Consider the following 17,326-nt stretch of genomic DNA (forward strand, 5'->3'; position numbering starts at 1 on the left):
TAATATTTCAATTTTACATGGTGTATTTTTTAAAAAAAAGAAATATGCTTCATCTCCAGTTTCTCACGGCTATATTTCACTAACAGAATTCTAATAGATACTAGGCATTTCTTTTCATACCACCACAGGAAGATAATCAAACATACATTATCTGCCAGATGTACCTTATTATTCAAAAATTCAAGATACTCTCTCCTTGCACTAAAAAAAAGCTAATAGACTGTTTTCATCTTTTCCTTTTTGTTCCATGGAACTTACTGTTAAATCATGCTAACAATAGTAGAATAGAAAAATGTTACATCATTCATATTTTATCTTTCTGTTTCCAAGAATTATAAATTGTTTAAAATGTGAATACTGTGACTACATTTCCCATCTCATGTTCAATACACATAAAATATGTTTACTTAAATGGATCACATTAACACTGATAGAGCTTAAAAGTGCTTAGAATGCATAGCTAAAAAAAGTTTATTATTATTATTATTATTATTATTTTACACAAATAGATTAAAGGGATCAAATGTTCAAATTTTCACTACGAAGACTAGAAGATTAGGAAAACTCATCCAAAATTGTAACAACTGAACGATGAACACAGAAGAGATTATTTGAGATATATTCTCTCATTTTTTTTCCTCATCATTAGGCCATATTTTTTTTTCAGAGCTTAAACACTGCTGCTCATAGATGAAAATAGATAAACCTACATGACTTTTCTCAGACCTTCCAATCCTGTGCTTTCAGTCTTCCACAGCTGCCTTAGAGTACCCCATAGCTAATCCAACTCTCACACTGCTAAATCCAAACTTCACACTGGAGTTCCACTCGTCTTCATCAGCTATGAAGGGAGATGGTGTGACTCACCACAATACTGAAATCCATGCTGCAGATATATATATATATCTGATAGTACCAAACTTTTAAACTCCATTATAGGGATATGTTCTACTCATTTAAGGAAAAGGTATAGAAAAAATAAAAAATATTTCTGTATTTGTATAGAATGTATTTGGAAGAGAGGGGGTGTTTTATGTCTATAGAACTATTCAAACATGCAACATACACAGAATTCTACTCTTTGAATCCTGATTTCATGATTTGCTTTGACAAACAAAACAGACCACAACAGGATGAAGATGACAACACGCTACAATGTGCAAGAAAAACACCTTTTCTCAATAGCCTCCTACAACTGCATCTCTCCAAGAGCACTTTTGGAATTAAGGAAATTGTTTGACAATGGCCTTCTGTAACTGCAAAGCTAAGCCTTCTGCACGAAGCAAGCAGGTTTTAAGTTTACAGAAATGTTCTAATTTTAATAAGATCTGAAATGTTTAGCCAAAATGTTCTCAGTTATACCCTGAATAGTACTTCACATTCAACTCATTTAGGATAAAAGATTGCAGTCTATCACAGAAGTTACAGGAAAGATTTTAATGGCTTTTTTCCTTTTCATGAATTTAATACAGGGAACAGATAAGACCAGATAAGCTACTGGCTCTCACTGCAGGCTCTCAGTAAAAAAATGATTTACTGTTCAGCAGCAACTTTCAGACTTTAAATCTTAATTTACTGCAATCAGCAGGCATTATTCAATGTGATGGTTAGTCCTCTTTGGAGCACCAGGAGTCCTGCCTCATAAATATCTAATCACTGGTTTTATTTCATTCATCTTGTGTACTCTTCCTTCCAAAGACTTTAATCCACTTCACTTCTCCCTATGAAAGCACAACCCTAGACACTCCAAACACAACTGCAACTGCTGCACTCTACAAGTAACAAGTTTTTGCTTGCTCACTTTTTTTTTTTCCTAGTTGTTTCTTGTTCTTATATATTTCATTTTTTTTCCTATTGTAGTAATACTGTCTCAGTTTAACTGATGGAGTTCTGCAGCAGTTCTTCTTATAAACTGGGCTAGACTTTTTTCTTCTTCTCATCTTCATGTAGTGCTTTGGCTTCTGTACATTCCTGCTCAGTGTTATTATTCCTTTTCCCTGATTATTTGTGGCTCCATTGCTACTCACCAGAACTTTTCTTTTTATTAATCTGTGCACACTCACAGAATCATAGAATGGCTTGCATTGGAAGGGACTTAAAGATCAACTAGTTCCAGCCCCTCTGCCACGGGCAGGGTAACCAACCACTAGGATAATTCTATGTTCAGTGCTAGTTTTTTCTTAAAACTATCGTCTGCCCCTGCTTTTTTTAATTTTACTTTACACCTAGTATGTTTTCACTACATGTTTCCGAAGCATGTTTTTGCATTCACTGTGAAAACAAGGAAGAAGAATAAAGTATACTTCTACTAAACCCACTGCGTTCGAGAAACATTACCATTTGCTTTCTTCCTTTCTTCTTTCATTCTGCAGTCGATTCGAAATGAGCTGGATAAACTTGAATCCAAATTACAATAAAGCACCACACAAGCTTCATGATACCATACGTACATTATCATGTCAAATAAACCCGTTGTATAGCTTTTTTAGCTACAGAAATATAAATAAAGATAACAGTGAGGAACCATTTATAGATTTGCTGCACTTTCTTCCTTTTCTTTGTAATTTCACTTTTATTCTGACTGAAATGAATAGCAGTATATACGTCTCAGTGAAGGTAGCTAAAGAGAAGTTAGCAAAAATGGAAATGCCACTGGAAGAACATTAGTAGAACTTGGATAAGATGACTTCAAACAGTAATAAGAGATACATGTACCTTCTGTGCTCAGGTACTAAATGTGACAGCTGAGCAGCTCAGATCAGCAAAAAAGAAGTGAGTAGAGTGTAAAAATACTGATACTTTCTAATTAATTTAAATGTAAATCCACATGTGTCTGTGTGAACCCAAGATAATACACATTCTTACATTTTTAGAGAGTCAAGATGCAACTGAATTAGTTTAGACTTGAAAGTACAGAGAACAGTATGTTTTCATCATATGTGACCTCAAATTGTTTTCTTCTTGGTCCTCACGCAGTCATTTGTCCAGAGTCTGGCAAGCGAGAAACATTACTTGACAGAAAAATTCTATCCCTGTCATTTTGACTGATATCCCACCATTGATGAAGACAACCAAGCTGTAATTTTTCTTCCCTTCTTTAGTAAATAAAGGTTTCTCCTCTCTGAATGACTTGGGAGATTTTTAAGCAGTCTACAATTCAAGTTATTTAACTGAGAAAAAGGATGACAGACAAATGATACTATTAAGTTTGCTTCTGACAGTTTGCTACTGCAAAATGAAAATAATTGCAAGCAAATCTGAGAGAAAGAGAAAAATCTCCTTGAATAGGTTCTTAAACAGTATTTAATCAGAAACACTCCAAGAAAGAACAGAGATGTCCTGGGATGCAGTAAGCATACATGTATGATCTGATAGTCTAACAAAAGACATAATACTGTGGAGTGATGGGCCTCCTGCGCAACAAACTGGAGGGCAGGACTGCACACACAGGCATACATGTGGAAACTTGATGAGTATGTCCATCTTCTTTGTCAAACTCATTACAGAAACTGCTCCTCCTCATGCCAGTTAATAATTCACCAATAAAAAAGAAAAAAAATCAAACAACAATGGTAAAAGCAGAACTTTCTAATTTTGTAGGCAAGGCATGGATGTGATGGCAATAAAGCATGTGCCTTATCTACCCTTGCAGAGGGTGCTTTTTCTTTTATCCACTGATACTTCTGACATATAAGCTTATGACTTCATTTCAAGGCACCATTTCTCTGTTGTATAAACTCTTTTAGTTGCTTTGTCTCAAACTGATCATTGAGTCATATGATCCTAGGATGAAATTCTTTACTCTTCCCTAGAGGATGCAGGTTGTGCAGCATATCTGCTGTTGTGCATAGTTGAAACAACATGAGCTAGTAGGTAACACACTTAATCAACTAAGACACATCTTATACAAATCTGAAACAAATGATATAAACAGCTCTGCATGTTTCATAAATAGGGGAAACTCCTATCCGAATTTTAAAAAGTAGGAAATAGATGTGGACCTCTGTCAAGTTCCTGTGGAAACCTATGAAGGTCACCCCTGCCAGGAACACAACCTGTACTTGAAAATATTACTTCTGTATTATGATAATGACAAATTTATTTGAGGTCTCCTGTCCTATATCAACACAGAAACAAAAAATGCACATTTTCCAAGAAAAAAAGATAAAGGCACCAGAAATAAACTTTTTTTTTTTTCTCTCCTTAAGCAAAACATCAAGCCAATCCCTAAACAAGAAAGATGCAGAGCTACAATAAAAATAATAAAGTACTTTAAACCACTCCTAGTTGAGCTGGCAGGTGCAAGAAATATGTCCTCCATCTGTGTTACCCTCCAGGTCCTTGTTTGATAATTCCAGGAACAAACATGACCTTGCTTTATAATTCATGCATAAAGCTTGAATTCTTAAGGAAATACATAGAGAAAGCACACTTCTGCAGCTATTCTTTGAAGATACTATTGTCACTGATAAATGCAAAGTTCTCACAAAGTTCAATGCTTTTTTTCGGGGTAGAATACATCACAAATAAAAGCCTGTATAAATCTTACATAAAATGTATTCATATACATTACATAAATAAAATTACATGGGCTATGTTCATATATAAATATATATTCCCTGGAAGTATCATTTTCAAAAATTTTTCATCCTCAAAAGCAATAAACTATGCTAAAAATAGAATGTTAAGCAAACAGGAGTTTTTGAAGTGCACAAACCTGATAAAAAGGTACACTGACATTAATGTTATATGCCAAATCGTAACTTTTTTTTCTCTTTTTTACCTAGCTGTTAATTGGCAACCTGTCCTTTAAAGATGAACAAATATAAAGTACATGTACAGTAACACAGCAGCCAATTAACATTACAAATAGAAAAAACAGCATACTAACATCTTCACCAACAGCAGGATATAAGAGGTATATGGCACTGTATTTTTGCATACTCACTGGTTTTGCACTGACAAATGCGGCAACCATTTTGATCCAGTTTGAAACTATAGATACAGTCTTTCTCAGTCAAAGTGCAGTTCACCAAAAGCTCACAGGTGGGTGGACCTATTGTTATGTAAGTTGGTTCTAAATGCAAGAAAAATAAAACAAACACATTTGAGATCAATTTGATATTTTAAACAGTTCACAACAGGCAGACAATGCAACAGCAAAGAAAATCATTTTTAATAAATTTTGTTTCTGATTCATGAACATTCATGGTACTTAATTCAAGAAACAGACTTTGTTTTGAAGAGATATATACTTATTACACACGGTGAAGCTACATAAAAATCTGGAAATAGTAAAACAGGAAAAAAATGATACATTTTTGTTCACTGAGAAATCAGCATTCCTGCATTAAGTTTAACATTGAATTCAAAAAACTTATTCTACTCATTCTTTTACCAAAAGTGTTTTATCAAAAATGTGCAGATTCTTAGGAATTAAAAGGACAAAAGTTTCTCCAGTGCTTAGTTGATTGATAGTACCAAGCTGCAAATCAAAGCATGCAGCTCAATAGATCAAATCTTTCTTTGCGTGAATAAGATCACTTCTACACAAATTTAAATCAGAAGAGACTTTGAATGCCAAATGGGAATGAAAGGTACAATGTATGTGAAAGATCTCTTGAAGCCACGTAACAGGACTATTCATTGAAAAAATCACTTCTTACAGCATAATTTGCAGTATGAAGTTGTGCTTTTTGAATTCGAAGATATTATTGTCAGTCATTAGACAATTATTTACAATGTAATACTTGCTTTTGGACACTGTTTAAGTATGTTAGATTAAGAATTTCTTTTAGTATATGCAGTAGCAAGACATATTCATGCACTGCAGTACACGAAGTTACTAGAATAAAATAAACCCCCAAGACCTAAGAAAATGGCAAGCAACCTCAGCACTCCCATAAAAAAAATAGGATAAAGAAGGAATGAAAAATCTTATTTTCAAAATTACTTTTTGTTATATGATAATAATTTTTTCTACCTTATGATTTTTTTTTTTAATGGAACTCAGCACTTAAGTAGCAAGGAATTTACTTATGAATATTATTAACACAATACTAAGCATCATGAAACACAAATGACATGATTTTTAAGTAAACAACAGTGAGCTTTCATTTCAGTGTTTGACTGAGTTCCAATTTCTCCAAATCTCAAGAAACAAAAATTTTAAAGAATTTAAATTTTAAATAAATTCAAATGGATGAATTGGTCAATTGTGAAAATATGGAGAAATGGTATACACACCATCATTGCAAGAAAACAGTGTTTTATGTAGCATGAATGTTTTCACAGACTGAAGATGGCCATATCTTATCATACCTCCCCTCCAAACCAAATCCTTTGAATGGATTTGAATGAATGAATGAATTTTGTCATCCATACTTGGAAGCAAATTGACCTTACTCTTAGACTGAGAGTAGAAAACTACTCAACATTTATTAAGATATTAGAAGTGTATACTGTCAAACAAAATAGCTGCCTATTTCTCTGCCTATTGGTTCTGCACCCAACAGGCAGCTATAGCACCCATGCCTTCCAGTCAAGTGAAAATTATCCCATTATAAGAATGTGCCTTTCTGCTTTCATTGTCTTGTACAATTTTCTGCTTTCACAGCTTCCCTCCAGCCCTACTCTTCCCTTCACAACAGTTTATGCAGTGGTTGAACATTTTTAATCCTTTTTAAATTAGGTCAGTGAAGTACAGAGTTAGGAGCAAAAAGAATGCATGACAGGCACAGAAGATTTCAGTCTTCTCTCTCAGAGATCATGGTTCAGATTCCTCACTTTTCCGTGAGTTCTAAAACACTATTCAAGTTCTGTTCTGTGCAATTTTTGTAGAAAAAATGTCTCTCTATATATTATACATACATAAAACACCAGCTTTGTTTAAATGAAAGTTGGAAATTTGGATAATGGTATATCTGTGCCTGTAGAATCTTCAAATCTCTTATAGCTGAATTACTTTTTTTCCTCCAGATTTTTTCCAGGAGTTCAACAGATTATTAGTTTGCAGGTCAAATGAGAGATTCTATAAATTTCTGTGAAGTACTCATTTCATGGCTCAGAGTTTGCAACCACAGTATGGAAAAGTAATCTTAATGAGCAATTTATTTTAGAACAAATGAATTCCCAAACTAGACCATTTTTAATTGCAATTAACTCCTTGTATTTTTTTCATATTCATTCAATAAACTGACTAAGTTACATTCATATCTAATATGTAATGTTTGCAACTTCAACAGATCATTAGTTAAGGGATGAAGACCATACCAATATAGACCACTAACATGATGTACTCCAGAAACTTCATTAATTCATCCCATTTGTTTAGGACAGATCATTATAAACTATCTTTGCAACTGAACTGATTTTTAGCATCTGGTGCCTATCCTGAAAACCTCCATTCCCACCTTACTGTATTCTTTAAGTAAAATAGCCTCAACAAGCAGGAGACCACAACACAGCAGTTACCTTGAAGCTACATGCAGGTTACTAGCTAGATAGTAACTTCGAATGACAAAAAAGCCACATTAATACTTACAATCAGAGGTAGTTAAAAACATCACCAATCATATGAATCACTCATGCTCTCCAAAGCATGTGGTAGCTTTTCAAAGCTCTCTTTCGTGTTTTGATGCTCTTTTGTCTTGGAAGCTGACATATCAGTTTTGAAATGTTGCTACCTTGATACACTGAGTAATATAGTATTTCTTAGTAGGGACAAAGTTAAAGGGTTACTATTTTAATTTAAAAGATTTTTGTGAATCCTTTATTTGTTGTGGTTTGTTATGTTACCTCTAACTTTCTGCACTCAGCATCCTGAGAGTTTCCAAGCAAGCTCACAAATCTATTTTTCCTCCCTTCCGTCCCTAAAGGTAAGTCCTGAGAGATACAGTAATTTTATATGCATGCCTGCTTCTCAATGAGCTACAAGTGAAGGACAAAAGAAATAATTTCATTCCCTACCCCCACATGTGCAAAAATGCAGCCAGAAAAAAAATATCAGCCCTTTTCACTTCGCTAGACAAGACTCAACAAATAATGCTAGCTTTGCTGCTGCCAGGCTGCTGGCTATTTGAATAGGAAAGCAGTAGTTAGGCTTGAAAAAGCATGTACAGCCACATGATCCCAGTTAGGCTTTCACTGCTGCTCTTGGTAGAAACTGCAGAAGAAAGATCCAGTGTATAAATGAACAGACAATTGGTGGGAAAAACATACGCTATTTCTGTCCATGTATTTTACAGCAGTAAAACTACAATGAAGAAAGAGGGAAGGCAAAAATAAAGAGAAAAGGATTGATAAGAGTCCACTTGAAAACAATGCTTTTTTTTTTTTTAACAGAACACAGATTTTGCTGATGTAAAATGTTTATGAGTAAGGTTAAATGCAGCTTGCTTTTAGCATATCTTCTTTCCATATACTCTCTCAGAGCATAAAATTTTCTATGCTGAATTTCAGTGCACAGGATTACTAATTTGCTTGCTACAAGGTTGATCAAAATGTTGAATTCGTTTTTTATGTTTTTTCACTTTGCTATAAATATTCTTCAGCTAACAACAGGAATTCTACAGCACTAAATCAAGCAGGGTACATTGGTATATGCATGTCACATCACAAAGAAAATGTTCTTGACTTTATGTTTTATAGTAGTAAAGAAACAAGGCAATAGGAATGTATTGTTCTTCAAACTGCTAACATTTAATCACGGCCTAGTTAAGTGTGCTATACAATACCACTGCCCACTCTTCCCCTCCATCTCAGGATGAGACAGAAGTGATGCTGCTCTCAGCTGGAGGCAGATTTAAATCATTTTTTGAGATTCAGACCTATCTGAGGCATCAAACAAAACATAAACACAGATACAACACAGTTCTGTGTCTGACATTTTACTTAAAAGTCACTTCAGAAGTTATAAAATCCACAGTGGATACTCCAGCTGCTGGTGGACTGTCAGTCTGATCCACTGAAAAAACTCTACAGTGCATGATCAAATCCCGGAATCTCAATCATCCTAGTTTGAAGTCAAAGTGCTTTGCAGGAAGACAGTGATATCCCACCAATACCAGAACTGGCTTTGTCATTCTGGACCTACCTTAGCAATAATGCCACAAAACTCAAGGTCACAAACAAGGAAATTTGTCAAGGTGGAACAAGACCGTATTGCCACGGTCAGTTTTCATACCAATCCTCAAAGCACTCCTTTCTGCTATTTTCTGATTTCTGAGACCTTCCACTTCTACTCTGAGTGATGTGATACAGCTGTTGTCAGAAAAACCATTTTCTTCTGTTAAAAATGTGAAATACATAGAAGAGGACAGGATGGTCTAAGTTTTGTACTGTGCCTCTGACAGAAGCAACAGCCACTGTCATACACAGATCTTGTTACACATGGATGTGCACTAGGATAATGCCTGGCTGAAGTATTCAGAAATTGACAGAAACTGATTTACCCATGCTTCAGTGACAGCAAGGGAAAAAGGTTCTAAGGATTATTATTTTATTATACACACAGCTTGAACATTTAAAATTAATGAAAAAAGAAAGAAAACTAATTCATTGACGATTGCGGAAGCCCTGGAAAATAAAAGCAAAAACAAATCTGAGACCATTTGCAGCAGCCTTCTTGACTTTAGTTTTTCATATGAATGTCAAAAATGAACAATTCATTGAAGATGTCATTTTTTCTTCCAACTTTGGAGATTGCATTTACAATCTTTAGTTAGTTATAAAGTGAGATGAAAAAAAAAGATAGAAGTACCCCCAAAGGCTGATATCAGTTATACACTTTTGCCTATCACACCTTTAAATTGTTTAAAATTTGAAATTTGGGTGTTGAGTTCATATCAGCCAAAGAAGTGGGATTCCACTAAACTGTATCACAGCAAAGCCACATGAATTATAAGAGAGCAGTAAGTGTTCGGTTTTGGTCTTTGTGAAGGACAAGAGGACTTATATCAGTGAGAGCAAAGCAAGCAATTCCAGGGAAGCAATGCTTCTCCTCTGTTTAGCACTTGTGAGACCAGACCTGGTGTAATGTCCAGCTTTGGCCTCCTTAGTAAGAGAAAGGCTGATGTTCCAGAGGAAGTCCAGCATGGGGTCACCACACTGGTCAGGGGCTGGGGTAGGTGGTGTAAGAGGAGAAGACGAGAGACTGAGGCTTGAGGGCAAGGGGGTGATTCTTCTGCTGTCTGAAACTTTGTAATAGGAGAATAGAGAGCCCAGTTAATCTCGGGGGTGGCCAAGGGGACGATGAGAAGCAAGGAACACAAATGTAAACAAGAGAAATTACAATCTGATACAAGTTGTTTTGTTCTATTTAAACGGAGTGGTCAAACTCTGTGATGGAGTGCTAAAGAAATTGTGAGATCTTCATCCTTGAAAATACTCCAAACTTCATTAGAACAAGTCCCGAATAACCTGCTGTAACTGGACCTTCTTTGAGAAAGAGGGAGAGTTGGATTTCTAGAGATTTCTAATGTTCCTTCCAACTTGCATGATTATAAGAATTTCAATCCAGGACATCTCTAGTGAAAGCAGTAATATCCTTGGTGGATCAAGAAAGTGAAATCCACAAATAAATATTTTAATTTCTAATTGTTTCTATATTCCAAGTACAGATTGTCTTCCTTATTCAGTAAAGAAATCTATGCAATGACTTAAGAAGTAGCTTTCTATTTAAGAAGCAAAACTTCTTCCAGGCAGTTAAAACACAGAAATTCTCTACACAATGTTATTTGCTGACAGCCACAACCACCTTTAAATAGTGCCATCTTATTGTTCATCTTTATGCTAATACCTTAAGAAGAGTTTATTCAGCCCATTATTGTTATTATGACATGAAAGTACTTAAAACAAGCTCTTTGCTTTGTTTAATCTGGAACGCAGTATTTAAACTCAAAACAGGCTTTGTTTCACACTTTCAGTAAAACCATATCAGGGAAATTCCTACTCCAGGCTTTAATAAAATTGGCTTTAATTAAGGAAGTAATCATATTTAATTTTTTTTTCTTCTGCATATCATTTAATGTTCAAATTGCTATATTTGACGTTGTTAGATATGAATGAATTTAATAGCAAACAAAACTCTGGCTTCTAACTGACCATTAGAAATCTGGATTGCTGTATACCTTAACACAAAATAATTAGAAATGTAAGAGGATGGATATTTGACACTACTGAATCAGTTCAGATTTTAATTCCACTTGCAAATGTTGTTCTTTCAAAATAGAAAAAACACACCTATTATTACAATAAAAATATTATTTCTTGAGATAGAAATGTAGAAGACATTAGCATAAATCAAACACCTACATTAAATTACTTTGCTTGATTCAAGCACAGTGATTATTCCAACTTAACAGACACAGTGATCTGATTTCCCCTCTTAATCACTTCATCTGCGCTCCCCATGCAGTCTGACTCGATATTACTCTAAGCATATATGCTTGAAAGCTAACAAATCTTACCAACATTGGGTGGACTTTCCCAAACATGCTAGAAACTTATTTGCACATGCCATAATAATAATAAACTAGAACAACCGACTACAGGTTGACTACAAGAACATACATATCAAAAAAATCAGACAAACAGAAGATGTTTTAAGACCGTGAAGCTGCAAATAATTTATGTATCTGTGTTATTATTATTTTTTTTGCCCAGTTACCTTTTTATATACACTTTTATCTATATAAAACTAGTATTGGTGAAAATCGGCGGAAACAAACTTCACATTAACAAAAACATTTCAGTCTGCCTGACAGAAACACACTTAATCAAAACTATGAAACTGTAAACTATACAAATACATTATTATAGAGGTTAAAAATTACCTTTCAAAAAGGTCTCCTCTGGATATTAAAAAAAATGGATTTAGTCAATTTCATTGAAAGATTGCAAACTACTACACAAGAACCTAGCTTACATTAGGAATTAAAGAGAAAAAAACCTAAAAAAATATTTACCGAACAGACAATTTTTACATTAATAGACAATATAAAAATTATGTCCCTGGAGCCTCCCAAAATACTGTTTTGTATCCTATTTGTATTTATTCAATGCTTGTATGCTGACTATTACTATCATGTATAAAACCAAATTTTCAGATGTTAGCGTTGACAGTTACTATATAGTACAAATGTATTATACTATAAAACAAGTAATTTGAGGAATTATTTGGAGATTATTGCTCATGCAATTGGAAGACAAAGCTGCTAGTGATTTTCAAAAAGAAAACATTTGTACTTTCAAAAAGCTTAATTATAATCAAAATAATTTCAACATACAAGCTCATATCAATAGTAATTTAAATTTCCCAAATATATCTAATGGTCACACAGTACAAAAAGCCAAAGGCCTGAAAATAATACTAAATTTAAATGCCATAACTGTAGCATAAGTGAGATTGTATACATCAACATTCAGTGCTAGAACTGCTCAGCATCATCTTTCATATTCCCATTTTGCTAATGTGAATCAGTTAATGCCTTTATCTAGATGCCTCTAGCAAAATTGATTAATTTCTTGTGTGTATTATTAAAAAAGTTGGAACATGGAAACAGATTTTCAGAGAATAGCACAAAAGCTTTATGTCTAGTTGTGAGCACTACAGTGGATGTAGGTTGCCCTGAAGTAATGCCTCCTATTTATTTCCATGAAAATTACAACAGATACAAAGAACACAATAGAAGTAGTGGATAGAGCAAATTCTCAGCTACAAAACACTGCTTTTCAACACAGTCGCCACCATTAACTATGCGTTTTTTGCCAATGATTAACAAGAGCTTGCATGCTGCTCTTATAAAAGTGCACCAGCAGAGGCAACACACTGTCACCATCACTCCTGCTGAAATGCATCACCCACAGCCTCACTGTGCTCACATCCACTGTTTGGTCTCCGGAAATGTCGATGAATGTCAACGGGTGCCATTTTTTCCACATGGAGGAATTCAGTGACACCCCTTTGCTACATACCCACTTACACATCAGACACCATTTTGTCAGTCTGCCCCTCTACTGCCGTCTGTCACACGGCAACAACAGTAACAGAATATTGGTGGGAAGGTTCAATCCACCAACATCCATTTTTTGATGTAATAAGCCAACAAAGTAACACAGGAGGCATTACTTTCAAAGTAGCCCTCATACTTTTCTTTTTTTCCTCCCCACTGGATCAAAAGTATTGACCACAAGGAGTTCTTTTTAGTATAAATGGAAAAAAAAATAATTCCCCCCAAATTCAACATGTAAATTCCAAGCACTGATATTAATAGTACTTTTAACAATAATTAACTCATAATTAATCATTATTTTTATTTAAATATTCATAATAATTATGAAAATTATTATTTTTTTTAATTAGGAGGGACAATAGTAAGAAATTTTATATAGAAGTCTCACTGTACACAGCCACAAATTCAAAATACAATTCTCTGAGGTGCATGCATTTAACTCAATATGATTTTATCTCCAGAGAAGCAACTCACATAAAATAGCTGTGCTTTTAGATTCAGCAGTGATGGGTCCTGAAACTCTGGGAGAAAGTTAGCCAATGTAGTGTACCAGAACAGAATTCTAGAAATCTTAGCATCTCATAGAGTGTGTAAAATTGAAATGTGTTCTAGGGGAGGGAGGGAGGAAAAATGAGTCAAAATCACGTTCTACACATGAACAAATACCTCCAATAGCAGCAATAAAAAGCCTGCCTGTGTTTGGGGAAACAGCTCCCTCTTCTGCAGCATTTTATACTGCAAGCTGTTTATTAGGATTAAGATGCTCCGATTCTACCACGCCAACGCCAACAGACTTACAGAAATATAGACTCAATGCATTCAAGTGTTTACTATAAAAGTTAAGAAGAAGTGTGAGTGAGCAGCAGTCTAGCTGTGTACCAAACGTTTTACTAGATAACTGCCTGTAAACTGGTCCTGCAGGGTGTGCTGCTCAACAGCCTTTCGTTAGAGTCTATATACTTGTTTGAATTCTGTCTGCAGTCCAAAAAAGTTAACTGCAGCCTACTAAGCAGCAGCATGTGTGTTTACTTAAGCTTCCTGTAAAAACATTCATATCATTCCAAGAGTGACTAAATGTTTTCCATTCTCATAGTTAGCATTCCAGGCTTCCCCGCCCCTCCAGTCCATTACATGAAAAATATCAGTCCCAAGTCCTGAGCAAGAGAATTTCCTTCCTGGGCTTGAAATCCCTAATGACTCGCAGGATTCTTCCCCCCCCAGAGTTTAGGTGTCTGTGTTAACTATCAGTGTTCAACTATTACATAATGTAAAACGTATGCAAAGATTTACGATGCAAATCTATTTTAGTATCACAAAGAAGTAATGGAAAATATATTAATTAATATATTCATGAATACTTCCAAACACATGGCTCACTGTGGCAAAAAGACTGTTAATTTCAAATATTATTTTTAACCTGAAAGTACTTAGATACAATTTGTGTTTTTCAAAAGCAACTATTATAATCCAAGACATTTTATTGTTTCTTTGAAGAAGCCTCCTGTGAAGCAATGCTGCATGTGTGTGAGGGGGTCTTTTTTGCAGTGATGCAACGAAAATACTCACAAACTTTCTATTCCCAAGATGCTAACTTCTAAGCTTTTATCTGGTGCAATCAATCTTTCCAGTTTTTAGGTACAGACTCCCTGATGTTAATACTCATGAGGTTTGTTTTTTTGACAACCCAATGTTAAATGACACTGAGAAATAACCACATCTATTAAAGCAGAATCAATTAAACTTATTTATAAAGAAATGTCCAACTAGATAAGGCCACTCAGTTATCATTATGAGGTGGTGTTACCAACACACTAATTTAGTGTGTATCTGGGCCAAATGAAAGCTGTAGGCACTGAAAAGAATTAATTAGATGATCCATATGGTTCTTTAAACACAAGAAATCCTTAGCTGCATTGAGAGATATATACTTATTCAGTAGGATCCCCAGATTATTTACCCTTTCAATAGCCATCTTCTAATGAACTTTATCACTGAAAACAAGGAAAAGATTATTTTATATCCGTCTAGCATTCCTGACTTTCTTAAATGCAAAGACTTTTATTGGCAGAATGTCTCAGAGCACCCTGGGCTGCATGGTTAAACAATCACTACTGTCTTGTCTTGCCTAAAAAAGCTGAACTAAATCATGATCTGGCAAAAGTAAGCTCAATTCTCTACAGCACTTGAATCTCTTAATTGACTTTGATGAAAAGAGCCATCCAGACCTACAGTGCTGACACTGAACAATAACTTGCACTTCGTGCTCTAAGTAGATGTCTGGGTCCAAATCCTATGCCAGTGAACACTGTTCTCTACTACTGACTTCATCGTGAATGAATCAAATTTCTTTTCATGGGACTATGGTGCCTTTTTTTACTTAATGATGTGTTGGACACACTAAAGGAACTGAACTGAATTACTTCTCAGCTACAGTTTGGAGCTCTTTATTGATGAAAATGTTAATTTCTCTTTGCAAAGATAAAGTGTCAGCCATTATGACAGTGAAGTAATGCAGTCCTTATTCATGAAAGTCCTCTGAGGGGACTTTGTCTAACACTTAATTTCTTATTCATAGCTTATGCTGGAACCCTTCCACCTGTACCTGAGAGCTCTCATGCAGAACGACTCACTGGGTAACAGCCAACTACTGTACATCAACTGACTTGGCTGCAAGTTTTCCCTGTCTGTAGCCTGAGCCTGTGGGAGAAACAAGGAATGTAGGAAGCCTTCAACGTGCTTAGGAGACATTTTTGGTATCGATGCCAAATTCTCAGCACTCGTGTTTATTATCTTCTTTTTAAAGAACCAAGCATTTTCCTAATACTCCACTCAATATTTACTTCCTGTGAACACGACTATTACCCCTATTTGCAGATGGCTGTCTGCAGATGGCCTGAGGAAGGCATGGTTATTTATGTCAGTGTAGCTTGTCTGGTGTTACTCACATGCTATTACATATTGACATTAATAGCTATTTGAAGCTCCAGTAGTATCCAATTTTTTAAAAACTTCATTAAAAATGGAATTGCTGCTTAAACATTTTGGAACTAAAACAAATGTTAATCCAAAAGAGAAGCAAACAGCTCTAGGAAAAGCAGAACTAACAAAAGCCTGATTCCCTATGGATCCATTTCCTACAATAGGATAGACACCCAAACCAGCTTCCATGAAGAACCTTGGGAGTAACAAAGAATGAGTTCATCCCAAAACGTTGCACTCTGTCCCTTCTCACTACCTGTCTGCTTTCATTAAATATGTAGGAATGTGTTATCTTTGAGATTTCTGTGCATTGTAAGTGACCATTGGCTCTAAAACTGCGAGGAAAGCACAGAGGGCTAGTGTGATTACCTAAACCTTGAAGTTTATGAACACAGTCTAGAAAACAAAGAAAGAAAAAACAGACTAAGTAGATAATAGATTAAACAAACAAAAGCAAATCCCTAAGCACCAATATCATTACAGCAGCTACAGAAGTTCTATAGGAGCATCCATCAGAAGCTTAAAACTGATTCTTTGTGTTCGATCCACAGAACTTGCTTTTCCCAGCTCTGACTGGTGAAAGGAGTGGCTGCCTTGAAAACCAATGTAGACTGAAGAGCTCAAGGATAGGGGCTTGCTGATGAAGGAAGAAACGAAACAGAAAACATCTGGGCTTTGTCTGGAACCATCTCTTTTCTGCAAGGGGAGAAAGCAACCTTTTCCAGAGGGAGAACTGAAAGCTGTTCAAAGTATTTTAGCAAGGCATTGGGCTTCATCTTTAAAAGCAATCTTACACCAGCTTTGCAGCTTCTTATCATCTGGTATGAGTGTTTGATATTGCCCTGTCTTCTTCCCCACGCTGCACTGTCTCTCTATCTTCATGCCATATCAGCGGCCGCCCTTGCTTTTTCTCTCACTCCTGCTCAGACACTCTTACCTCTAAGTAGCCACCCTCTGCTCCCATTCCAGGCTTTTATCTATGCACATCTTGCACAAGTGCACAATCCACATGCACTGCTATACTGGAAAACTGGCAAGAAGTGATGGGTGGGCATAGTGTAACCAGAGTCTTTCCAAATGCCTTTGATCACTTCTATGCTTACTTTAAGAAGAAAACAACTGTATACTATTAAGTAACTGTTATCACCTGCATAAACACTGAAAACTGCATATCAGCTATTATAACTCTTTCAGTTATGTATGCAATTTCCTGAGAGCATCTCCTCTCACTGAGGCTGAAAATACAATGTTCCCTAAATGAAGCAAAATGACAATCTCAGTCAAAACATTCCACAGGAGGAATTTTGTTTTCCTCAACAACTATCTACCTTTCT

At 35.4% G+C, this 17,326-nt stretch overlaps 1 protein-coding gene across 1 annotated transcript in view; it reads right to left on the reverse strand.

The window, feature by feature from the left end:
- CRIM1 (cysteine rich transmembrane BMP regulator 1) overlaps window positions 1-17,326 on the reverse strand; it is a 164,440-nt gene that overhangs the window by 26,919 nt on the left and 120,195 nt on the right. Inside the window, exon 8 of the mRNA XM_085219560.1 lies at window positions 4,949-5,077. Within this exon, the coding sequence (XP_085075686.1) occupies window positions 4,949-5,077 (129 nt within the window). The remainder of the gene's footprint in view (window positions 1-4,948; window positions 5,078-17,326) is intronic.

This window comes from Meleagris gallopavo, chromosome 2, assembly GCF_905368555.1.
Source record: "Meleagris gallopavo chromosome 2, MGAL_WU_HG_1.1, whole genome shotgun sequence".
In the NCBI taxonomy this organism is placed as follows: Eukaryota; Metazoa; Chordata; class Aves; order Galliformes; family Phasianidae; genus Meleagris; species Meleagris gallopavo.